The sequence below is a fragment of the Geotrypetes seraphini genome, chromosome 4 (genome assembly GCF_902459505.1).
Source record: "Geotrypetes seraphini chromosome 4, aGeoSer1.1, whole genome shotgun sequence".
Lineage (NCBI taxonomy): Eukaryota > Metazoa > Chordata > Amphibia > Gymnophiona > Dermophiidae > Geotrypetes > Geotrypetes seraphini.
Window position 1 is genome coordinate 132,888,245 of NC_047087.1, and position 21,815 is coordinate 132,910,059.

The following is a 21,815-nucleotide window of genomic DNA, read 5'->3' on the forward strand; positions in this document are numbered from 1 at the left end:
AATCCAAACTTAATCTGTTCCAGAACCCCGTTCCAAAACAATTTTTCCCATTGAACATAATAGAAACTGGATTAATCCGTTCCTTGGTCCCCCTGGTAGAGGCAGCAAGATCGGGCCCACATGGCAGAAACAGCAAGATTGGGTCCCCCTGGCAGAGGCAGCAAGATTGGGCCCCTGTTGGCATAGGCAGCAAGATCGGCAATGGCAACTTTTGACAGGGATGAGCGGAGGCCTGTGCTGGGTCCCACAATCACAAAGTCAGGATGGCTACTTGGTCTTATTCCTAATTTCCCTTCCCCCACTATCTCACCAGGCATACCAGGACTCTTGGAAAGGATAACAAGACTGGTTTATTAGCATTAAGAAAAAAAAACACACCAACAATTTCTCTTCATCAGGTTGTCAGGATTTTCAAACACATAATTAAACAGAACCCCTCCCCCCCCACACACACAAAACACTTTGCAACAGAAATTCAAATGGTCCCACTTTGCTTTAGCAAAACCACAGTTTTCAGCCATCTGAGCAGGGCTCAAATTTCTCTATTCAATTCCCCCTGTTATGGCAGACAGGGTTAGACAAAAGAAAAAGGTCTTATTTAGGATTCTCCTGGTTTCCTGGTCTTGAAAACCATACAAAGTTTAGGGCTGTTCCTTTTCTTAGTTTCAAATGGAACACATGGCTCTCCCCTTCTCTGGAGACGCCCAGCTACTAGTACTAACAGTAAAAAAAAAAAGTTTAACAAAAATGCTTCTCTTTTCTAGCTCTGACCTTAGCAAGGCAGGGCTTTGTGCCAAGTCAAAGAACACAAGCCCTCTCATGGTGGTACAGCTAATACCTGCTGGTCTTTCCAGCCCTCTAAAGTCCTTGCTGGTAGCTTTCAAACAGAGCAAAGTTTTCTTCAGAGAAAAAAAAAACATTTGGCAAAATGTTCACAGGGAGCACACATTTTCCCTCCCTGGGCTTTACCATTAACAATCAATTAGCTTTAAGTAATCCTTCCAGACAATAAAGCAACAAGAAAAAAAAAAACCACATCAGCTTCAGTCCTTTCACAACAAACGTTACTCACAGTTCCTCCATATTCCCAGGACACTGTTCAAAAGTCCATGCTTTCCTCTGCATTACCCAGCATTTCAGAAGCAGGCTGCCAATCCATTTCCTCCCCTTGTGGGTCACAAACAGCCTCTTCTAAATACAATTCCTGCATTTCAATATCAGGCACTTCTACCTGCTCATGTTTTCTCTCCAGCAGTTTTCTTAGCAGCTCTACGTTTGCCTTTCTGGACTGTTTCCTTCCTCCTTGGCCAGGTGCTGGGACTCTCCCTGGTAAGTCAAGCTACTCACTAAAGTTCAGTGTTCCAGGGCCCCACCCCTTCCCTCTGGCTGGGACAGGAGAAGATTTAAAGCAGTGGTCTCAAACTCGCGGCCCACCAGGTACTATTTTGAGGCCCTCAGTATGTTTATCATAATCACGAAAGTAAAATAAAACTGTTTCTTGATCATATGTCTCTTTAGCTATAAATGACAATATTATTATTAAGACTTAGCCAAAAGGAAAGATTTATAAACTATAAGGAGTTTTATCTCATGCAAAATTGTCATTTCTTTAATAAGACATTAACTATTTTTTCTAAGGCCCTCCAAGTACCTACAAATCCAAAATGTGGCCCTGTAAAGGGTTTGAGTTTGAGACCGCTGATTTAAAGGGACCTGCACTCTTAAACTGGGACTCAGCTTTTGCAGACTTTAAAGTGGAGGTTTTACAACTGAGACTTCTAATTAGGTTCTGTCTTTCTCTCAGGGGTTCTAAACCTTTCCTTCCTAAGCGGCTGGTAGGACAAGGCTCATATTCCTGAGGTTTAAGCTCAGGATTGGCAGGGTCCCTGTCACAAACTGCAAACGGTGCTCAGCTCAAAGCTTCCCTCCCAGGTGGAAATGGGAAGCTGTGTCAGAGGGGAAGCTTTGGGCTGAGCAACACTTGTAGTTCCTGTACATTCAGATTCTAAAGCAGCGTTCGGATTCCGGGGCAAAATTTAATTAAAAAAAAAGTTTGGATTCCAAGTTGTTCGAGTTTTGGGGCATTCGGATTTTGAGGTACCACTGTAATTGATTTCCACTATTTTGCCCGGCATGGAAGTCAGGCATACCAGTTTGCAATTTCCTTGATCATCCCTAGAACCCTTTAAAAAAATTGGTATTACATTGGCCACCTTCTGAGCTTCAGGTATTATGTATGATTTTAATGACAGGTTACAAATCACTAACAGTGCTGCTGCATATATCTAGCAGTGCTATAGAAATAAGTCGTAGAAGTGATAGCAGTTCAGCAGTTTCATGTTTGAGTTCTTTCAGTATTGTGGGGCATATACCATCTGGTCCAGGTGATTTTTATACTCTTTAATTTGTCAAAGAATTACGGATGTTGGAATACTGTTCTATTTAATATTTTGTATGAAAAATTATAGCAATTACTTGTATATACTTCTAAATTTGGGGGGCATAGAGAATAAAATTGTCAACCTGCGCTTAAGTGAAACACCTCTGTCCAAGTCTGTGGGCGGCCACCAGCAGCTCTGTTAACTTGCAGGTCTGAGCTTCCATTCATTTTTCCATCCTCTCTCCTTCCTATCCCTATTAATTGACTTACAAACGATCACACACCACACAGAACAAGATGCCAGATATCGACCTGGCACTCAAAATATTTTGTTTGCTGATGCTATGACATGTGCTCCAAAAGGACTCAAAGGCCAAACGAATTCATGTTACAAACTTGGATCTTGCAGATGCCAGTGAATTAAGACATCACATTGAGTGAATGTGCTTTTGAATCATATGTAGAAATTACCAATAGTAGTTTTTGGCTCAGGATTTCTTTCAGTTCCTTTGCATTATCACCCTTAAAACCGTTTCATCATTCTAGTCCAATCTCAGATTTTGAGTCAATTAGATTATTGTAGCATAGTTTACTTGGCTACAAAATCTATTAGAGATTATGTATAATTTAGAATGCAGCTGTATGCTGCTGTATAATGGAGAGTGCTGCTATATAATGGAAAGTTCCAAACCCTCCCCAACAGCAGTGCGAACACTATGCAGTAAAGTGGGGGGGGGGTTCCCCACTTACACCCCTCTTCGGAGCTCTTTAAAACTAAGTTTTCCCGCGGCACGCTGGTGTCTTGCGCTGAATTGTCTGCCCTCCATTGTCGGCGCATTGGTGTCTCGCATGCGACTGACTATGAACCACCAACACAGCTGGCTCCCCCCTAGCACTGTCTAAAATCATATCTAAGTGACATGTGAGGCTCACCACCTTCGCACCACACAGGCAGGTGACCAGGTGATCTTGTCCACCAGCTACATGTCTAATGATGGAATCACTAACTACAGTGGCTGTCCTAACCCTTATCTCCTGGACCGAAGCCCTTGGAAACACATCCTCATACGGGGCAGGTCCTGGCTACATGATTACTTCCTACTTCATCAGGGTGATGCTCTCCTTTTAGGTAGTGTAGGGCTTACCAGTCTGGAGGTGGGACTTCTATACTATGTCCCTGTAAGTCTCCTCTATGTACCTCTGTCTGCTTCAGCTCCTCTGATATTCTAGCCTCAAGAGACCTGAGACCTAGAATCTCATTGGGGAACATATAGAGGAAAACAGCCAATACCAAATCAAAGGGCTCAGTGGTTGAGAGGAGTAAAAATTCAACTAAGCTCAAAAACCGTCAATGTAACCCAGCCCAACCTGGGGCCAAAAAATTTTAAAAGATTAGAAATGTTTAAAACTCGCTAGGGCACACACTGAGGTAGAAATTTTTTTTAAAAAGATAGAGTTCAAAAAAATACAAGGGAAGGCGCCATAATAAGAAATGTTTGTCACACTGGGGAGAGATCACAGATATAACTTCACTGCTCCACAGAATACAAAATTTGCTGGTCCTGTGCATGTGTGTTGGAAGGCACCTACAAATGCACGTGGGACTCTGCCAAAGCTTCTTAAAGAGATATAATGCTAAGCAGCATCCTCACCGGGCTCCGTTGGATGATGTCACCCAGATGTGAGACACAATGTCTTGCTTGTCCTTGGAGAATTTTTCTCTCCGTGATCACTTAGGTGAGGGTCTGTCCATGTTCTGTATGTGTGTCTAAGGCAGGGGTAGACAATTCCAGTCCTCGAGAGCCGGAGCCAGGTCAGGTTTTCAGGATATCTGCAATAAATATGCATGAGATAGATTTGCATCTCAAGGAGGCAGTGCATGCAAATCCATCTCATTGCTGATATCTTGAAAACCTGGCCTGGCTCCGGCTCTCGAGGGCCGGAATTGCCTACCCCTGGTCTAAGGTGAAAGATTTCAGCCAGCATATTGTTTGTGGCAGGGAGGGGGTGGGGAAGATCTATAGCAGTTTGTTTTGTTCTGTTTCAAAATACGAAGTGCATTGGTGCTGTAGGACCTTTTTCTTATAGTATATTTAAACTTGCTATATAGCTTCTTTTTTCAGGCTTCTTTATTACATCACAAAGGAGCCCTATTTACTGAGCTACAGCAATAAATGCATGAAGCAGTATGCACTGCTACTATAAATGTATGGCACCTGTTACTGTAGTGGCATGAGAGCATGCACTAATTGGTACCCTAACTACATGCTTTTTTTTTTAAGGGGGTGGGGGCTGGGTGGAGAACACATGTGAACTGAACTGCAATTAGCATAGATAGCACATTTGAATTGCAAATGGTCTTAAAGTGTAGTAAAGAATATTTCAGTGCAGCAATTCCAGAGAACATACAGGGCACAACCCAACAGCTACCATACAGTCTTTTCACATACTACATATTAATATTTGTTGTTAAAACTGTATATAATACATAGAACTCCTCATAATAGCCATAACTTCAGTAAAGAAATAAAAACTACATTCTTCAAGAAATTCCTGAAACAGCCCTAACTTCAAACTTGCCGTCCTTCCCCCCTCCTCCCTCTTCTCGCCACACAGAAACTACATAACCTACTCTTTACTTCTCTAGAAAGGACAAATGTTCTTCCATTGTAACCCTCTGTTTTTTATCTCTTTTGTAATCCACCTTGAACTGCAAGGTAATGGCGGAATAGAAATCTCTAATGTAATGTAATAACAGAAAATTATATAATAGCGGGGTCCTGGAAGAAATAGTATGGCAGGTCTAGTCAAAAAAATAATGCAATCCAATGTACAATTGGCTAACACACTTAATCCCTCGGAAAAAAAGGTCTGAACTGAGAAAAAAATGAATAAAGTAGAAAAAATTATTTAAATAATGGACATCAGTACGAGCCCTTAGTAAGTAAATGGGAAATTGTGGCTCGGCACAGACCAGCACCAGACCAGAGTCTAAATGAGAACTGCCCCATACATCATTTAGTCCTTTGCAAAATTATCAAACATGTCAATGAAATCACACTCCCAGAAAATTTTTTTTAAAATCAGACTTACACGCCGAGGGAGAAAGGGTAGAAAAGACACAATAAATACATACACTCCCTAGAAACCAAACCAGTAATTAATACAATATAAGATCTAAATATAATATAAAGTGCAAGGTAATAAATAATGAGAATGAATTATAATATAATATAAAGTGCAAGTGCTCACACACAATTCATACTATTCTAAGAAGGGCTGACTTATTAAAGCACCACTAGCTAAGATGGAAAACAGAAAATGCTAAAACCTATAAAGTGAAATTCATAATATTCAAAAGACAGTAAGATAATAAATAAATAAGCTCAACCTTAATTCATTAAGTAGGCTAGGAAAAGTTACAAATTCTATAAAAAAATCCATACTTACTCGCAATAATTCATAAAGGCACTTAAGAATTCTATATAAGGTTCACACATACAATCAGTAATTCATAATACTGCTTGAAGAGGAGAAAAAATTAATTTAACACTCTTCAGATGTTTAGGTTCCAACTGTCCAAAATCATAAAGAATTCATAGAAACCTGAACACAATTCATAAGTCCAGAGAAAATGAATAGAAAAAATAAATAGAAAAGTTCATATCCGTAGCACTACATAAATAGTGTCCCTGGCACCATTTATTTCATGGCGCCTCTCAATCAATGGCACTGCTCACTTTATAAAGGAATTTATTCACAATAATAGAACGTATAACAAATACTAAGCTCTTATTCCAAAATCACGCGTAGAGTAAATGTCACCAATCAGTAAATATCACCACTCGACAGAGCTCCATTTCACCACCTTCATCAGGAGCGGAGATTGCCTACAAAGTGTGAAGAACCGACTCCAGCTGCTTGGGCCTGTCGGTCCAAGCTTCCACAGCATACAGCAGTCAAAACGCTGGAAAAAAAGGAAGCTAGTCCAAACCAGAGAAAGGAAGCTAGTAGTCTAGCTAGTCCAGAGAAAGGAAGCTAATCCAAACCAGAGAAAATATTTCTTCACACATGTAATAAAACTCTGAAATTCTTTGCTGGAGAATGTGCTGAAATCAGTTAACTTAGCAGGGTTTTAAAAAAGTTTCAATAATTTCCTAAAGGAGAAGTCCATAGGCCATTATTGAGATGGCTTGGGGAAATTCATTCCTTATTCATAGGATTAGCAGCATAAAATCTGTTTTACTACTTGGGATCTTGCTAGGTACTTGAGATCAGGGTTGGAAACAGGATACTGGACTTGATGGACTTTAGCTCTGTTTCAGTATGAAAATTCTTATATTACGGCAATACGTTGGAAAAGAAGAAGGAGTCCTTAGATCACGCTTTTGGTTTTATGCCATTTCAAGTACCTGCTCTTGTCCTGACTGTGAAAGAGCAGGGGCCCAGATCTGAGAAGGTTAAATTAAACCTTACCTTTGTTGTTCCTTGAATCCTTCCAGACGGTCTAAGTCCCTGACCCAGAAAGCCATTGCACTCAGAAAATACTGGATAAGAGGGAGCCAGAGTGCAAGTTGTGTGACATACTAATTTAGTTAATACAGTAATTGCCTTTTTTGACAAAGCTGATGAACTGTTCATGATTATTCTTATCATGGTTTTAGTTTCTAATAATGTTTTTAACATTATTTTTTTAGGATCATTTGTTTGTCATGATGATTCTGTTTTTAAATTATGTAAGTAACTTTGTGAACCGTTTAGTTATAAATGGTATAGAAAATTAAAATAATCAACAGGAAAATGTTTGTCTTCCATAGAGGCTATAGTCCAATGAAGTTCAGTACTTGAAGGGTGAATGGGGGTAAACAGTTTCTAGCTATTGCAAAAATAAAAAAATGTTTTGTTTGACTTTCTTGCTGTGCCTGGCAAAATACATAGACCAAATGTTTTGTCTTTGTCTCTACATGCTTACAGGAGAGAGAAAACCTATTGGTCTGTACTGGACTAGTTTGGCAGGATTCAAAGAACCTCAGTTAACGAGTAATGCTTAAATGCTATATTTGCATTGTTTTATCCTAAATGCATTTGGCAACTTTGCATATTCGGTTATCCTGGAATTATAGACCAGTTGGTGGTCCTCAGGGTCTGCATGTCTACTCCCTTGTAGTAAGTAGCAAGAAAGAAAAATGATTTCATTTTGCAAAGTTGAATCACAGATTTATAGAGAGCCCAATATAAAGTACAGTACTCTCAACTTGTTTGGTTATCTCTGTTCCTGCAAAACTTTTCAAATATGTTACCACGTTTCTTTTATCCTTTGTGGTAAGATTTGCAGTAGGATACGTTCTGCCCAAAAGACAAATGAAAAAAAAAAAAAAAAAAAATCACCATCGGTAACATTTTGCCACTTTTGAATTCATTTTTGTCCTTGAATATTTTTTTTTTTTAAATAGGAAATGTTACAAAATGGGGGCATTTTTCCAGTTTCTGCCAATTTTAAATTCTGTGGCCCCAAAATAATAATAAAAAAATAAAGTTGATTACGCGTGTGTACTTATGATTTTTTTATGGCAGATGAAGGAAAGAAGCCTGTATTTGTTTTTTGCTCTTTGGCTTACAAAGACTTTTATACATCTTTAGATAACATCAAATTTCCTTGCAGGATTCAGGGTTGATTTTTATATTTTGTACTGTTTCTTAGAACACCAGCTGCCCTCTCACTGCCATGATGGAGCCAAAGTCAGTTTGTGTGTCTGTGGATGAGGTGGTTTCTGGCAACACAGGAAACCCAGAGAATCCCCTGCTTAATGGGCACCTGAAGAAGATAGAAAACAGTTTGATGGATGCCCAGCGTTTCTCCTCCCTGCTGCGCAGGCCTGCAGTCCACATTGAGTTCCAGGATCTGTCCTTCTCTGTTCCAGAGGGGCCCTGGTGGAGGAAAAAAGGTGAGGGGGGAAAATGACTATATAAGCTAAAGAGGGTTGTGGGCACAGAGGGGCTGAGGCAGAAAGCTATAGCGCATGGTTAATGAGCAGACTTGTACGGTCTGCGTCTATGTATGGCCGTTTGGAGGAGGATGGGCAGGGGAGGGCTTCAATGGCTGGGAGGGTGTAGATGGGCTGGAGTAAGTCTTAACAGAGATTTCGGCAGTTGGAATCCAAGCACAGTACCGGGTAAAGCTTTGGATTCTCGCCCAGAAATAGCTAAGAAGAAAAAAAAAAAAATTTAAATTGAATCAGGTTGGGCAGACTGGATGGACCATTCGGGTCTTTATCTGCCGTCATCTACTATGTTATTATGTAGCAGTTTACCTTGGCTGAGGAAGTGACAGTCCCATACAGCGTTCTTTATTAACTCTGCAAAATCTATTACTCTTCTGAGGGAATTCTGCATACACTGTTTTAAAATTCTGCTTAGTTTATTTGTAGTGTTTGCACAGAATTCTCTCTTCCTGCCGATTCCTCTTAAGCTTCAGCCTCCCTAGTTCCACCTCTCATTCCAACTGCAATTTTTTTCTCCTGACTCCCAGCAAGATACCTAATTCTGTCTGCCCCCAAAGTCTTCCCCCACATGCAGTACCCCCACTTCTCATTCTTTTCCTTCTCTCCCTGGATATCATTGTATTCCTCCCCCCCCCTACTCTCTACCATGGCACATGCACAGACTAGATTCACCCCCCCTCGCTGCTCCCAACACACATACTGTACTACTGGCACACTTTCAGCTTGAACCTCCCAACCTCCTGGCACAATCTCAGCTTTCTTTGCTCCCCCTTCCAGTTTCCATAGCATGCACTTATTTTGCTCTGTCCTCCACCCCCGCCACCCAATTGCACATTCACCATTTGCTCTGGCCCCTTCTCATCCTCAGCCACAGGTGGCAGCAGCTGTACTTCTCCTCTCCTTCCCCCTCTCTCCCTCCCCCACTGAGGTTGCACAGCAAGAAGAGGAGGAAGTGAATCACTGCCCATAGGAACATAAGAATAACCTTACTGGGTCAGACCAATGGTTCATCTAGCCCAGTGGTCTCAAACTCGCGGCCTGGGGGCCACATGCGGCCCGCCAGATACTATTTTGTGGCCCGCAGTCTGTACTAGTGACGTCTGTACTAATGCTGCCCGCTCTTTGCAGCATCCTCCGGCTTTCCCCCTGGCCTCTCACTCTTACCTTCAGATTATTACCGCAGCCTGCAGAGAGGATTGCTGGTGCTATAGCGATCCTTGCAGGCTGCTGGCGTCCTCAGCAGCATGTTCCCTTTGCCCTGATCCTACCCCTGATGTCAGAGGAGGGGTGGGTCCGTGGCAGAGGGAATGTGCTGCAGAGGCTGATGACAGCCTGCAAGGAATGCTACAGTACCGGCGATCCTCTCTGCAGGCTGCGGTAATTAGCTGAAACTAAGACCGGGAGGCCAGGGCAGAATGCTGCAAAGAATGGGGGAACATGCAGGCCTTCGGGGGGAGGAGTTTTATAAACTATAAGAGTTTTACGTCATGCAAAATTGTCATTTCTCTAATGACATTAACTATTTTTTTTTCTGCGGCCCTCCAAGTACCTACAAAACCAAAATGTGGCCCTGCAAAGGGTTTGAGTTTGAGACCACTGATCTAGCCCAATAGCCTGTCTTCACAGAGGCCAATCCAGCTCACTAGTACCTATAAAAACCCCACATAGTAGTAACATTCCATGCTATCGATTAAGAGCAAGCAGTGGTTTCTGCCATGTCTGTCTCAGTAATAGACTATGGACTTTTCCTTCCTTTTTCTGTGCTGGCTTGGACAGAACTGTTTGTGAACTACCGGGACCCTGGGGTTCACATAATAGTCTGGTCTAAACTGGCACAGGAGGAGGGAGTGAACCAATGTGCAGTGGTTCTTCACTTCCTATTTTTGCTTCATGAGCTCAGCGGATGAGGGGGAAGAGAGTGAGCAGAGCTGCTGCTACACATGCATGAGGCGAAATACAAGAGAAATCTAACAAGTCTGCAGTAATAGTCAAACCGCAAAACCAAAAAGAGACTGCAGAGATGATGTACCGAGAGCCATGACTTTTATTTGAATCAATAAACAATTTGTATCCAAAGAAAATGGTTCACTTTGTGTTTGAGACCTGGAACCTACACTGTGATGGATTACTACAAAATCGATTCTTTTTTCAAGAAAAAACTCCAATCCAGTTGTATTTCAAATGGTTCTTAGAAACTGAGATTTTGACAAATCAAGGACTCCTAAGGAAGTTTTTTTCGAAACACAGACCATGTCGAGTCCAGATCTCAAACACAAAGTGAACCATTTTCTTTGGATACAAATTGTTTATTGATTTAAATAAAAGTCATGGCTCTCTGTACATCATCTCTGCAGTCCCTTTTTTGGTTTTCCTGCTACACATGCATGTGCAGAATTCTGTGCTGTGTAGTTGTACAGAATTCTACCAAGAGTAAATTGAGGTTGGAGTCTCATTCCTGTCCTGCAGCACTGACCAGGAAAGAGGGTCATGTAGTATTCTCTGTTTGGGGCAAGGAGTTGATAGTCCTCTTTTCTTGGGGATGAGATGGAATGACAATCCTCCTATTAGAGAAGATGGTTGATGTTATTTGTTTGGCCACTAAAGGCAGTGCCACAGTTGAGCAGTTTATCTGGCTGAATCATTTCTCTAGAGACTGGTCCCTGTTTCCCTGCTAATGTCAGAAGGTCAGCATTGATTTGGGTGGAAAAAATGTCAGTTCCACTGGGTTCTTAGGTTTAATTTTGACCCAGAATTTTTCATTCTGCTTCTTTGTACTTTTGACTCAGTAGAAACCAGGGTTTTAATCTGACACTGAAAATTATATTCACATTTATGTGGGTTATTTTTCCTTTCTTATTTTCGCTTTCCTTTCACTTAAACATACTTTGTCTGGTCACTACAGTGGCTGTTCTAGGCCAGGGGTGATGCACCAACGTGCAAACAGATATCTCTCTTGAATAGTTATTGTGGATACCCTGAAAATCTGGCTGGCTGGTGTGCCTCCAGGACCAGGTTTGGGAAATGCTGCACTATAGTATTGCCTGTCCTCGCCTCTGTTGTTTCTAAGGGTTGCAGTTACTATGAACGTCATCCCATCATCATTCCTTATTAGGATCATGCGCTTGGTTTCAAATGTACACTCAAATTTTTGTGTCTTCCACAGTACTTGAAGGTGTGAATAAACATGTGGATAAAGGAAAGCTGGTTGATGTAGTGTATCTGGAATTTTAGAAAGCTTTTGACAAGTTTCTTATGAAAGGCACCTGAGAAAATTAGAGTTATGGAATAGGAAGCAACGTTTTGTTGATTAGGACTCGGTTAATGGACAGAAAACAGAGGGTAGGGTTAAATGGCCATTTTCCGTAATGGAGGACGGTAAATAGTGGAGTGCCACAGGTTTCTGTACTGGGACCAGGAAAATGAATGTAATCCAAATCATAGGATCCACCTTAGGAGTCAGCACCCAGGAAAAAGATCTAGGTGTCATACACAATATGCTGAAACTTTCCATACAGAAAAGCAAACAAGATGCTAGTAAGTATTAGAAAAGGTATGGTAAATAAGATTAAGAATATTATAATGCATTTCTATCGCTCCATTGTGTGACGTCACCCTGAGTATTGCTGTATCTCAAAAAAGATATAGCGAAATTAAACATAGAAACATAGAAAGATGACGGCAGAAAAGGGCTACAGCCCATCAAGTCTGCCCACTCTACTGACCCACCCCATTAAGTCTGAGTGCTAATAATCTAGTTCCTTAACTCGACCCTTGTAGGGATTCCACGTGGATGTCCCATTTTTTCTTAAAGTCGAGCACGCTGGTGGCCTTGATCACCTGCACCGGAAGTTTGTTCCAGTGATTTACCACCCTTTCTGTGAAGAAATACTTCCTGGTGTCACCACTAAATTTCCCTCCTTTGAGTTTGAGCGGGTGTCCCCTTGTGACCGAGGGTCCCTTGAGAAAGAATATGTCGTTTTCCACCTCGACACGACCTGTGACGCACTTAAATGTCTCAATCATGTCACCCCTTTCCCTGCGCTCCTCTAGAGTATAGAGCTGCAATTTGCCCAGAGAAGGTTTAAAGAAGAGCAGCCAAGATGATAAAGGGGATGGAACTCCTCTCATATGAGGAAAGACTAAAGAGTTTAGGGCTCTTCAGTTTGGAAAAGAAAAGGCTAAGGGGAGATATGATTAAAGTCTACAAAATCCTGAGTGGCATATAAGGAGTATAAGTGAATTGACTTTTTTTTTTTTTTAAACACTGCATCAAAAATTTCAAAGACTAGTGAACACTCGAATTTATAGGGAAATACTTTTAAAACCAATAGGAGAAAATGTTTTTTTAACTTATAGAATAGTTATGCTCTGGATCGTGTTGCCAGAGGATGTGTTAACAGTGGTTAACATAACTGGATTTAAAAAAAGGTATGGAGGAAATGCCCATAGTCTGACTTCAGGGGCAGGATCGCGACAAGAGGGAACGTGCTTCTGAGGACTGTTGCAGCCTACAAGGATCGCGTAGAATACCGGCGATCCACTCTGCAGGCTGCAGGAAGAGTGGGAGGCCCGGAGAGGAAGCCGGAGGATGCAGGAAACCAGCATTTTTGCAGCTCTTCCCGACAGACCCTCCCTCCTCACCCCCTAAAGCAGGAGCGACAGCGGCAGGCCAGCAAAAGGCAGTGCTACCGCTCCTGCTTTAGAAAGACACGGGGAGGAGGGTTGGTCACCGAATTGGCCAGGCTGATTTTTAAAAAAATCAAATCGATTCACCCGAAGTGAATCGGTGAATCGATTCAAATCGGAAATCGAGCAGCACTAGGAAATACCATGGTGTTTGGTGGTAAACAGTTTGGTGGACCACAGAAATGACCTTATGCTGCACTTGAAATACAACTGGTAGCCAATGTAATTTCTTCAGAACTGGTGTAATATGTGCCATCCTGTCAACATCCAGAACCAGCCTAGCCGCATTTTGTACTAATTGCAAAGTTGTCCCTTTTGTTTTTTGAAATTCTGAGATAGAGAACATTATAGTCCAACCTTGACAAGACCATCTCCTGTACAACAGTTCTAAGGTCAGAAGGTGAGATGAACAATTTCAAACAATATAACTTGTGAAAACATGCCTTTACAGTCTTCATTGTCAGACCTGAATCCACCACAACCCCTAAAATAGTCATTTCTTTCTCCACAGATAGTGTCATTCCTAATGCACTCAATGCCAGTTCAATGCGGCCCTTCATAGTGGGACAATTCATTATGGCCATTTCAGCGCTTCTGTTTCCTCGGACAGTTCTATTCATCCTTAGGGTATTTTCTAGTTCTCAGCTGGTTGGATTATAGAAACATATTTTAATGTGGCCTTAAACTTGATAGTCTGGAACATTAAGCACAGTAGTAACATTAATTTACACATCCAAGAAATATGATCACGCCAACCTCTCCTTCTCTGAACACAGACTGCCTGTGGCTTATTGGGTACACTTTAAGATCCTAGTGCTGACCCACAAAGTGGTCTAGTTAGCTAATTAATCACATGTCATCGTGTCCTAGATGGCAGAATGAACATTTATGTCAGGAATGGTACAATTGAGCACGGCCTCCTTTCCTCCTTAAGGACTCTTCTTATTGAAAATTTAAAATCTGGTTAAGGCCTTTCAGCGTACTGCTGGCCCCCACCCCCTCTGACACTGATGACTGCATATAGCCTGTACCCCTGCTAGGATGAAACGACAGTGCTGAAACGGGCAAGATGGAATGTCCCGCGATGAAAGGGCTGCACTGAACTGGCGGCTCTTAAACAGCCACGATGAATCGTCGTAGGCCCATCCCCACCCTCCTAGCTCCAAATCTCTTACTGTATGTCCCTATGGGGCCTCTTGACTTTGTCACACTATTATTTATAATTCATGTCTCTGAATCCATTTCCAAATCAGAACCCTATGACCTTTTTTCTCACCATAGCCTTCTCTCCTCAAGCCTTAATCTTTATTTTACAAATTCCATTTTAAAGGCATCCATATGGCATATGATTTCTCTTTTAACTGTCTGGCACTAGCCAGTTACTTTTACTGGGCTAACTGAATTCACATGGGCAAACTAACAACATGTGACCCAGATCTTTCATAACCCATTGTTGTGCCAATAAAAGATGGTTATCTAAGTGGGTTTTACCTGTAGGATTATCATTGTTTAGTTTCATCTTAATGTGAATACTATGATGCAACAAAAAAAATTCCCTCAGGCAACCCAATGGCAGAGAGTCAAAAAGGGCAAAGCACAGGCTTCTGCAAGGAATCTAACTGGTCATTGCCACTTGAGGATGTTCTGCTAAGAATGATTACGATCTCTAAATATATTAATAAGTAACAGAATGCTGTCCCTTCAATAGCAGGCGTAATAATACACTTCACTCTCATTCTTTTTTTACATCACTTGTACAAAACCACCATCAAATCTATGCTTATTTCTTTCTGTCACATTCGGTGTTTTCTCTGGATACCCTCTTGGGTCTTTGCCTCAAGTCCCTGAGTAAAGCCAAGAGGAAAAAATATCGCTCCATAGACAATCGGTGCAGTTTCTGTGGAAAAACTTTTGGGAGACACAACAGTCTCTTAATCGGTGTTTACCTGAGTGTCTGAACTTTTGCTGTAGGCTTTGCTCTTTTACTGAGATTACTTCCGACATTTGCTATATCAATTTGCAATTCTGCATTGCTGTGTTAGGGCAAGCATGCAGTTGATAGGTAACAGACATTGATTACACCAGAGGTTCTCAACATGTGATATGCATACCTTAGTAGGAACATGGTGCCCACATGTCTTACACTCTCCTGCTGCCACTGTCAGTCATTGTTGCCTTCGTTTTGCCTCTTGTTTTTACTTGCCTTCATAGCTGCAATAGCATTAATGCAGCGATTCCCTCAGGCAGCCTTGGGGCCTTTGCTAGTTTGGGGCCTACCTCTAAGGAAAGAGGAAGTTCTTGTACAATCCCGCTTTATTCTGTGACCAGTGGGTTTTATGCATCCTTAGCTGCCAGGCACTGTAGAAAGCTTCAGATGATTGAAGTCTTAAGTCCTCCCTCTGTTAGCATATCCTGGAGCATGCCCCTTGGATCCCTATCTTGCTTTCTACATGTCAGCCTGTAGGAGCTTATCTCTTCTGCTCATGTTTTCTTCTGCTAGCTTTCAGTAATTGTTTTTGGTAATTCCTTCACGGGTTTGCCCTCGTGCTGTGGAGGTTCCCAGCGGGGAGATCGCAGACCGTGGGAGAACGTCTGTTTCTGAGGGGTTCCTGCGCTGCAGTAAGCCCCCCTGGACAGCCTGCAGGTCAGATTGGGGCTCCAGGATCGGGAGCTAGTTTTCCCCAGGTTTGTCCGCTAGCAGGTGTAGCACAGGCTGAGCGGTTCCCTAGAGGTGCGACCAGGATCGGAGCTGGTCTGCGTGCCTCCACCAGGTGGTTGTGCAATGTATCTGAGGGTGACAGAGGTCACCAGCTGTTGTGGTCAGGCAGGTGGGGCAGTCGGAAGACTTGAAATCCAGCTTCCAGAGGCTAGATCTCGCTACATGCTATTTCAGCATTGCCTGCATTTTCTCCCATTCAGCACAACAGAGTAACAGCGAGTAACAGACTGACAGCCTTGTTTTAGCGATTTGGGGGGGTCTTAAAAAGGGGGTTTTAGGTGGTTTCCCTGCATGCCCTACCCTTCTCCACCTCCAAAATTGCAGCTTTTTAAAGGGATTCCTGTTCCTTTACTGGGCTATTTTATTGTAAATTTGGCACCCGCAGTGGCCATCTTTGATTTTTCCCGATTTGAATAAAACTATATACTTTTTTATAGTTAGGAGCTTCGTTTATGCTCCAAACTTCACAGATGACCTCCTCAGTTCAGGATGGGTCAGATTCATGCCTCGTTTCTGGCAGATGGCTGTTGGATGCGTAGCTATGTTCCATGTGCGCTGCGGCCCACTGGTACTGTCTGCAGAATAAGCAGATGATTTTAATTTTAAAAGTTATATATTTAATGTTGGTACCTGCTGAGGCAGTTTAATGCAGGATAGTCTGGTTCTGGAGCTGCAGCGCTATGCTGTCTCACAGTGACTGTCTGTCTCAGGCCTGCCCAGTCTCTCCCACACTGTAAAGCTTCTGCAAAGCCACAGTGTGTGGTGGCGGGTTTGAGCTAACAAGATTCTTGAGGGGAGATCTTACCCCAAGGCTCACTACTGGGAGAGCTTTACATACAGCAATCATGGAGAAAGAGCAGGAGCTTGATGGCCAATCAGGCACACATCCTTGTAGAAGTGCTCCTGATTGGCCATCAAGCTCCAGCTTTGTCTCCCTTATTAGTGGATGTGCAGAGTAGAGAGTTGCGCGGGGACAGAAATCCCACCCGTCCCCGCGAGGAATCCCACCTGTCCCCACCCGTCCCCGTGAGGAATCCCTCCGTCCCCACCCGTCCCCGTGAGGAATCCCCTCCGTCCCCACCCGTCCCCGCGAGGAATCCCCTCCGTCCCCGCCCGTCCCTATAAACTTCAGAAATAGTTATTTCATTTAATTATGCTACTGAATTAAAGGCTCTGGTAGAAACCCATTTACAAATAAGCAAAAAGACTTTATTAATTTGAAAATATTAATTGGGAAGAATACATACTTTGTAAACGGGTTTCTACCAGAGCCTCTAATGTTTATAAATTTTTATCAATATACTACTTTATCCTGAAGCAAAAAAAAAAAAAAAAAAGAAATAGAATTCTTTTCCTACCTTTGTTGCCTGGTTTCTGCTTTCCTCATGTTCTCATTCAATTCCTTCCATCCACTGTCTCTCTTCCTTCTGCATCTTCCATTTGCTCTGTTACTGTGCCTCTCCCTTTCTTCCCCCTTCCAAATTGGTCTGGCACCCATCTTCTTCTCTCCGCTCCCCCCATAGTCTGGCATCTGTCTTCTTCCCTGCCAGCGTCTTCTCCCTACTCTCTCTTCCTCATTTCCTTTCAATGTCCTTCTCCCCCCCATCTTCCCCATGTCCTTTCAGCGTCCTTCTCCCTCTCTGTCTTCCCCATGGCCTTTCAGCGTCCTTCTCCACCCCTTTGTCTTCCCCATGTGCTTTCAGCATCCTTCTCCCCCCCTCTGTCTTCCACAAATGCTTTCAGAGTCCTTCTCCCCCCCCCCGCCCTTCCCATGGCCTTTCAGCGTCCTTCTCCACCCCTTTGTATTCCCCCATGTGCTTTCAGCGTCCTTCTCCCTCCTCTGTCTTCAAGTGCTTTCAGAGTCCTTCCCCCCCCCCCCTCCTGTCTTCACCATGGCCTTTCAGCGTCCTTCTCCCCCCCCCCCTCCTTCTCTACCGCCCCGGGTGCAGCACAGCCGGCCAGGTCTCCTTACTTTTGTGGCACTTCCCCGACCGACCGACAACAGCCCCGGTCCGACAAACCTCCCTGCCCTTAACCGCGAATCTAAATTACCTTCTTACAGCTGCTGTAAGAAGGTAATTTAGATTCGCAGCTACAGGGCAGGGAGGATTGTCGGACCCGGGCTGTTATCGGTCGGTCAGGGAAGTGCCACAACAGTAAGGGGACCTGGCCGGCTGTGCTGCAACCGGGGCGGGGTGGGGCGGGGCGGACCGCCCCCCTCCCTTGGTAGCCACTCGAACCGCGAGGCTACTCTCCTTCTCCTTACCTGCCCTGCCTGCAGCACAGAGCCGAACGGAAGTCTTCCCGACGTCAGCGCTGATGTCGGAGGGAGGGAGGGCTTTGTTTAAGCTTTGTTTAAGCCCTCCCTCCCCTCCGACGTCAGCGCTGACGTCGGGAAGACTTCCGTTCGGCTCTGTGCTGCAAGCAGAGAAGGTAGGGAGAAGAAGAGTCGCGCGACTGAGTACATCCAGCTCCGCAGGAGCCCCGCGACCCTAGGGGGCATCCCCATGGGATTCCCGTGACCCTAGGGGGCGTCCCCATGGGATCCCCGCGACCCTAGGGGCGTCCCCACGGGATCCCCGTGACCCGAAGGGGGAACCCGCGGGATGCCCGCGGGTCCCGCGGGATTCCCGTCGTCCCCGTTCCCGTGCAGCTCTCTAGTGCAGAGCTGTCCCATGTGAGCGGCAATCAAGTGACAGGTGCACTGCAGAATGAAAGAAGGTTCACGGCCACGCAGCTTAGAGGGAACATTGGACATGGATAATTCTAAATGACTTGTTCTCAACATTGGAATCTATGGCGATGAGGTTTCCAAGTTTATTAAGCATTTGTTATCCCACATATCAAATAACATGTCTGAGCGGCTTACAGTCCTAGTATAGGAAAGAATAAAGAGAAGGTCAAGAGCTGATTGGACAGAGGGCAGGGAGGATATGGAACCACAGTAGCTGATAGAAAAGAAAAGATATGTTCTTATGAATCAGTGTCGGGGAAGGGCTAAAGGTTTGTCTGAGTTGTCTAGCAGGCCACTCACTGGGAGGAGTCTCGGGTGCAAACATGAGTGTCTTTGAAAATAAAAGTTTTAAAATCCTCTTTGAATTTTCCTAAAGACATCTGTAGACGTAAAGAAAAAGGTAAAGAAGAATTCCATAGGGTGGGGTTGACAACTGAGAAGATGGTGTGCTGAGTGGTGTCATATGTAATTTACATGAAGAAAGGTTTGACCAGAAGATACTGTTGGAGTGAAGAGAGCGGGAGGGAGAATAATGTGTCAAGAGCAATGCCAAGAAAAGCGGGGAACCAGTAGTATGAATCTTGAAGACCAAAAGCAGGATCTTATATGTGATTCTACGTGTGATTGGGAGCCAGGGGGGCGAGTAATATGATCAAATTTATGTGAACCTGTGATGAGTTTAATGGAGGCATTTTGGATTAGTTGAATACAGTACAAATCTTTCTGCCTGATGCCCCTATATAGTGAATTACAGTAGTCAAGTTGTCAGCATATACGTAGCCTGTGAGACCAGTTGATTGGAGAAGAGTCAGTAATGGTGCTATGAAGATGTTGAATAAGGTGGGTGCCGATATGGAGCCCTGTGTTATGCCATAAGCTTCTGAAAATGATCTAGTAGAAGCTATCTGGTAGCTCACTATATATTCTCTGGATGCTAGATGAGACCTGAACCAGACTTAGGCAAAGCCTGTGATGCCAATATGTTGTAGGTGCTGCAGCAAGATGAAATGATCTGTGAGGTCAAATGTGGCTGAGAGATTAAGAGAAAGAACAACTGATTTAGAGCAGTCTTAGTAACCGCCTAGAAGTCGCAAGATAGTTGGCGGTATATAAAATAAAGTTATTATTATTATTAGTAATTTCAAATGAAGGTGATTACTCCTGTCATGGTGGTTTTGGTGCTATGGTGTTGTTTGAAATCAGTTTGGTTCAGATACAGAGCATTTATTTTTTCAGTCCAGGAAATTGTCTGGATACCCAGATGGTCCTTTAAAAAGAGGACATGTCCAGATAAATCCAGACATCTGGTAACCCTAAATAGGCTGAAAATCAAGGAAGCCAATATCCAAATCTCTGTTCTTCTGTTGCTGATCCTTCTGACCTTGATCCAAGTTACTTTATACTCCATTGGCTCAGCCATTAACTTAGATTGCTAGTCCTCTGGTGCGTCACCTCCAATGCAGCAGAGGAAAGGTCCTATCAGGGCTGGCCATAAGTAGCCTGTTTACAGCGCTGCCTCTGCTGACTTACCACTGCTGCTGCTGCTTTCATTGGGCCTGCGGGTAAGAGATACTGGCTCCACATGGTGGGGGGAGGGGAGGGGGGTTTGATCGGAAGCCAGACCTGTGTGGGGAAGGAAGGGGGGTTGTTGGGTAAGGAGCAGGATGGCAGGGAGATGCCATGGAGGGTGGGGGATCACAGAGCGAGGGCAGACCTGCAGAAGGAGAAGGGAAGATGATGTTGAACTGTGGTTGGGGGTTAAGAGAGGAAGGGACATGGATGATGGACCAAAAATTTGGGGGGGGGGGGAGGGAGAGAGAGGAAGGGACTTGGGTGTGTAGAATTTTCAAAAATTTTGCACAGAATTCTGTCAGGAGTAATATAGTACTGGAGACTGCACCTTCAGTCAGCCCAGAGTGTGGCTATTAAAATGATCTTGGTTGTAAAGCATGTGGGAACACACTTTAGTATACTGTACTTTGGAAGAAATTTGGGGGAGGAGAGCTACGATGGAGATGTTTAAATACCTTTGTGGTTTAAACAGAAAGAGGCAGGAATAATGTAAGGAAAATCCACTATGCTTTTCATAAAGATATGTGGAATGGTCTCGTATAGTAGATATCAAAATGTATCTAGATTCAAAAAAATGCATGGGACAAGTACAAAGGATCTCTAAGGGAGAGGAAGAGATTGTAAAGTTTACTACACTCCTCCCTTGATATTCACGGGGGTTAGGGGCTGAGCCGGCCTGCGAATATTGAAAATTCACAAATAATATTTGGGCCGGCTCTGGACCCACCACTGCCTCCCTCCAGCCTTCCCCCCGACATTCCAGACCTTACCTGGTGGTCCAGCGGTCTTTTCAGGGCAGGAGCGATCTTATACGCTCTTGTCCCGAAAGACTGCTAGACCACCAGTTGAGGTCTGGGAGCTGGCAGTGCTTCCTATTTTAGGAAATTGTGAATAATCAAAATCACGAGTCCTAAAACCACGAATTGCGAGGGGGAAGTGTAGTTGGTAAGGATGGACAGACTGGATACTTTGTCATCATTTTCTATGTTTCAAAGTATCACTAGAAAAATTAATAGTACCAGGATACTATTAAATGCAGTATTATTGTGTGTTACTAGGAAAAGCATTGGTGACAGAGTGCTGCAAAAGCTCCTTTGGTGCAAAGGACCTGGTGGTAATTCTCTGTATTGTAATTGGCAGAATAATCTTAATGAGATTTTATTTTATAGTGTGAGGTGGTATAATCTGGCATTTTAGCCAGCTGAAATTTCATCCATACTGAACATAGCTTTGTAAATAACATGTTTTCTAAACCAAGAAACTTTGTCAGAATGCCAAAAAACAGGTTTAAAACAAATCAAACTTGTGCCGTGCCAGACAATGAATCCTAGTTTATTCTCATGATATGGGAATCCAGGAACCTGCAGTTCTTAGCTGAGTCCAGGCCCACAGGAGCTATTTCTGCATAACAGGTAGCTCACATTGGGATTTGCTTGAAATAATTTGGCTGATCCTAGGAGGAGAAGGCAGCATCCACTTGCTGTCCTTGGAAGCAGGTGCAGTGCTGCAGGATCCATTCTTTTTAGGTTACTGCTGGTCATTGCACGGCAGTAACCTCAACCAGAGATGCACTTGCTTCTGGAAGTGTGCTGCAATTGGATGTAGGCTGTTGCTAGGATAAGAGAGGGAGTGACTAGCACAAGAGCCTATGGTTAGCAGAATTCTGCCTTCTGCAAAGAAGCAATAGACTGTCAAATTGCTTACAGTTTATTTACATTTCTT

At 43.5% G+C, this 21,815-nt stretch overlaps 1 protein-coding gene across 1 annotated transcript in view; it reads left to right on the forward strand.

Annotated features, from left to right (window-relative positions):
- ABCG1 (ATP binding cassette subfamily G member 1) overlaps positions 1 to 21,815 on the forward strand; it is a 129,976-nt gene that overhangs the window by 12,579 nt on the left and 95,582 nt on the right. Inside the window, exon 2 of the mRNA XM_033940130.1 lies at positions 8,082 to 8,325. Coding sequence (XP_033796021.1) covers positions 8,082 to 8,325 — 244 coding nt within the window. The remainder of the gene's footprint in view (positions 1 to 8,081; positions 8,326 to 21,815) is intronic.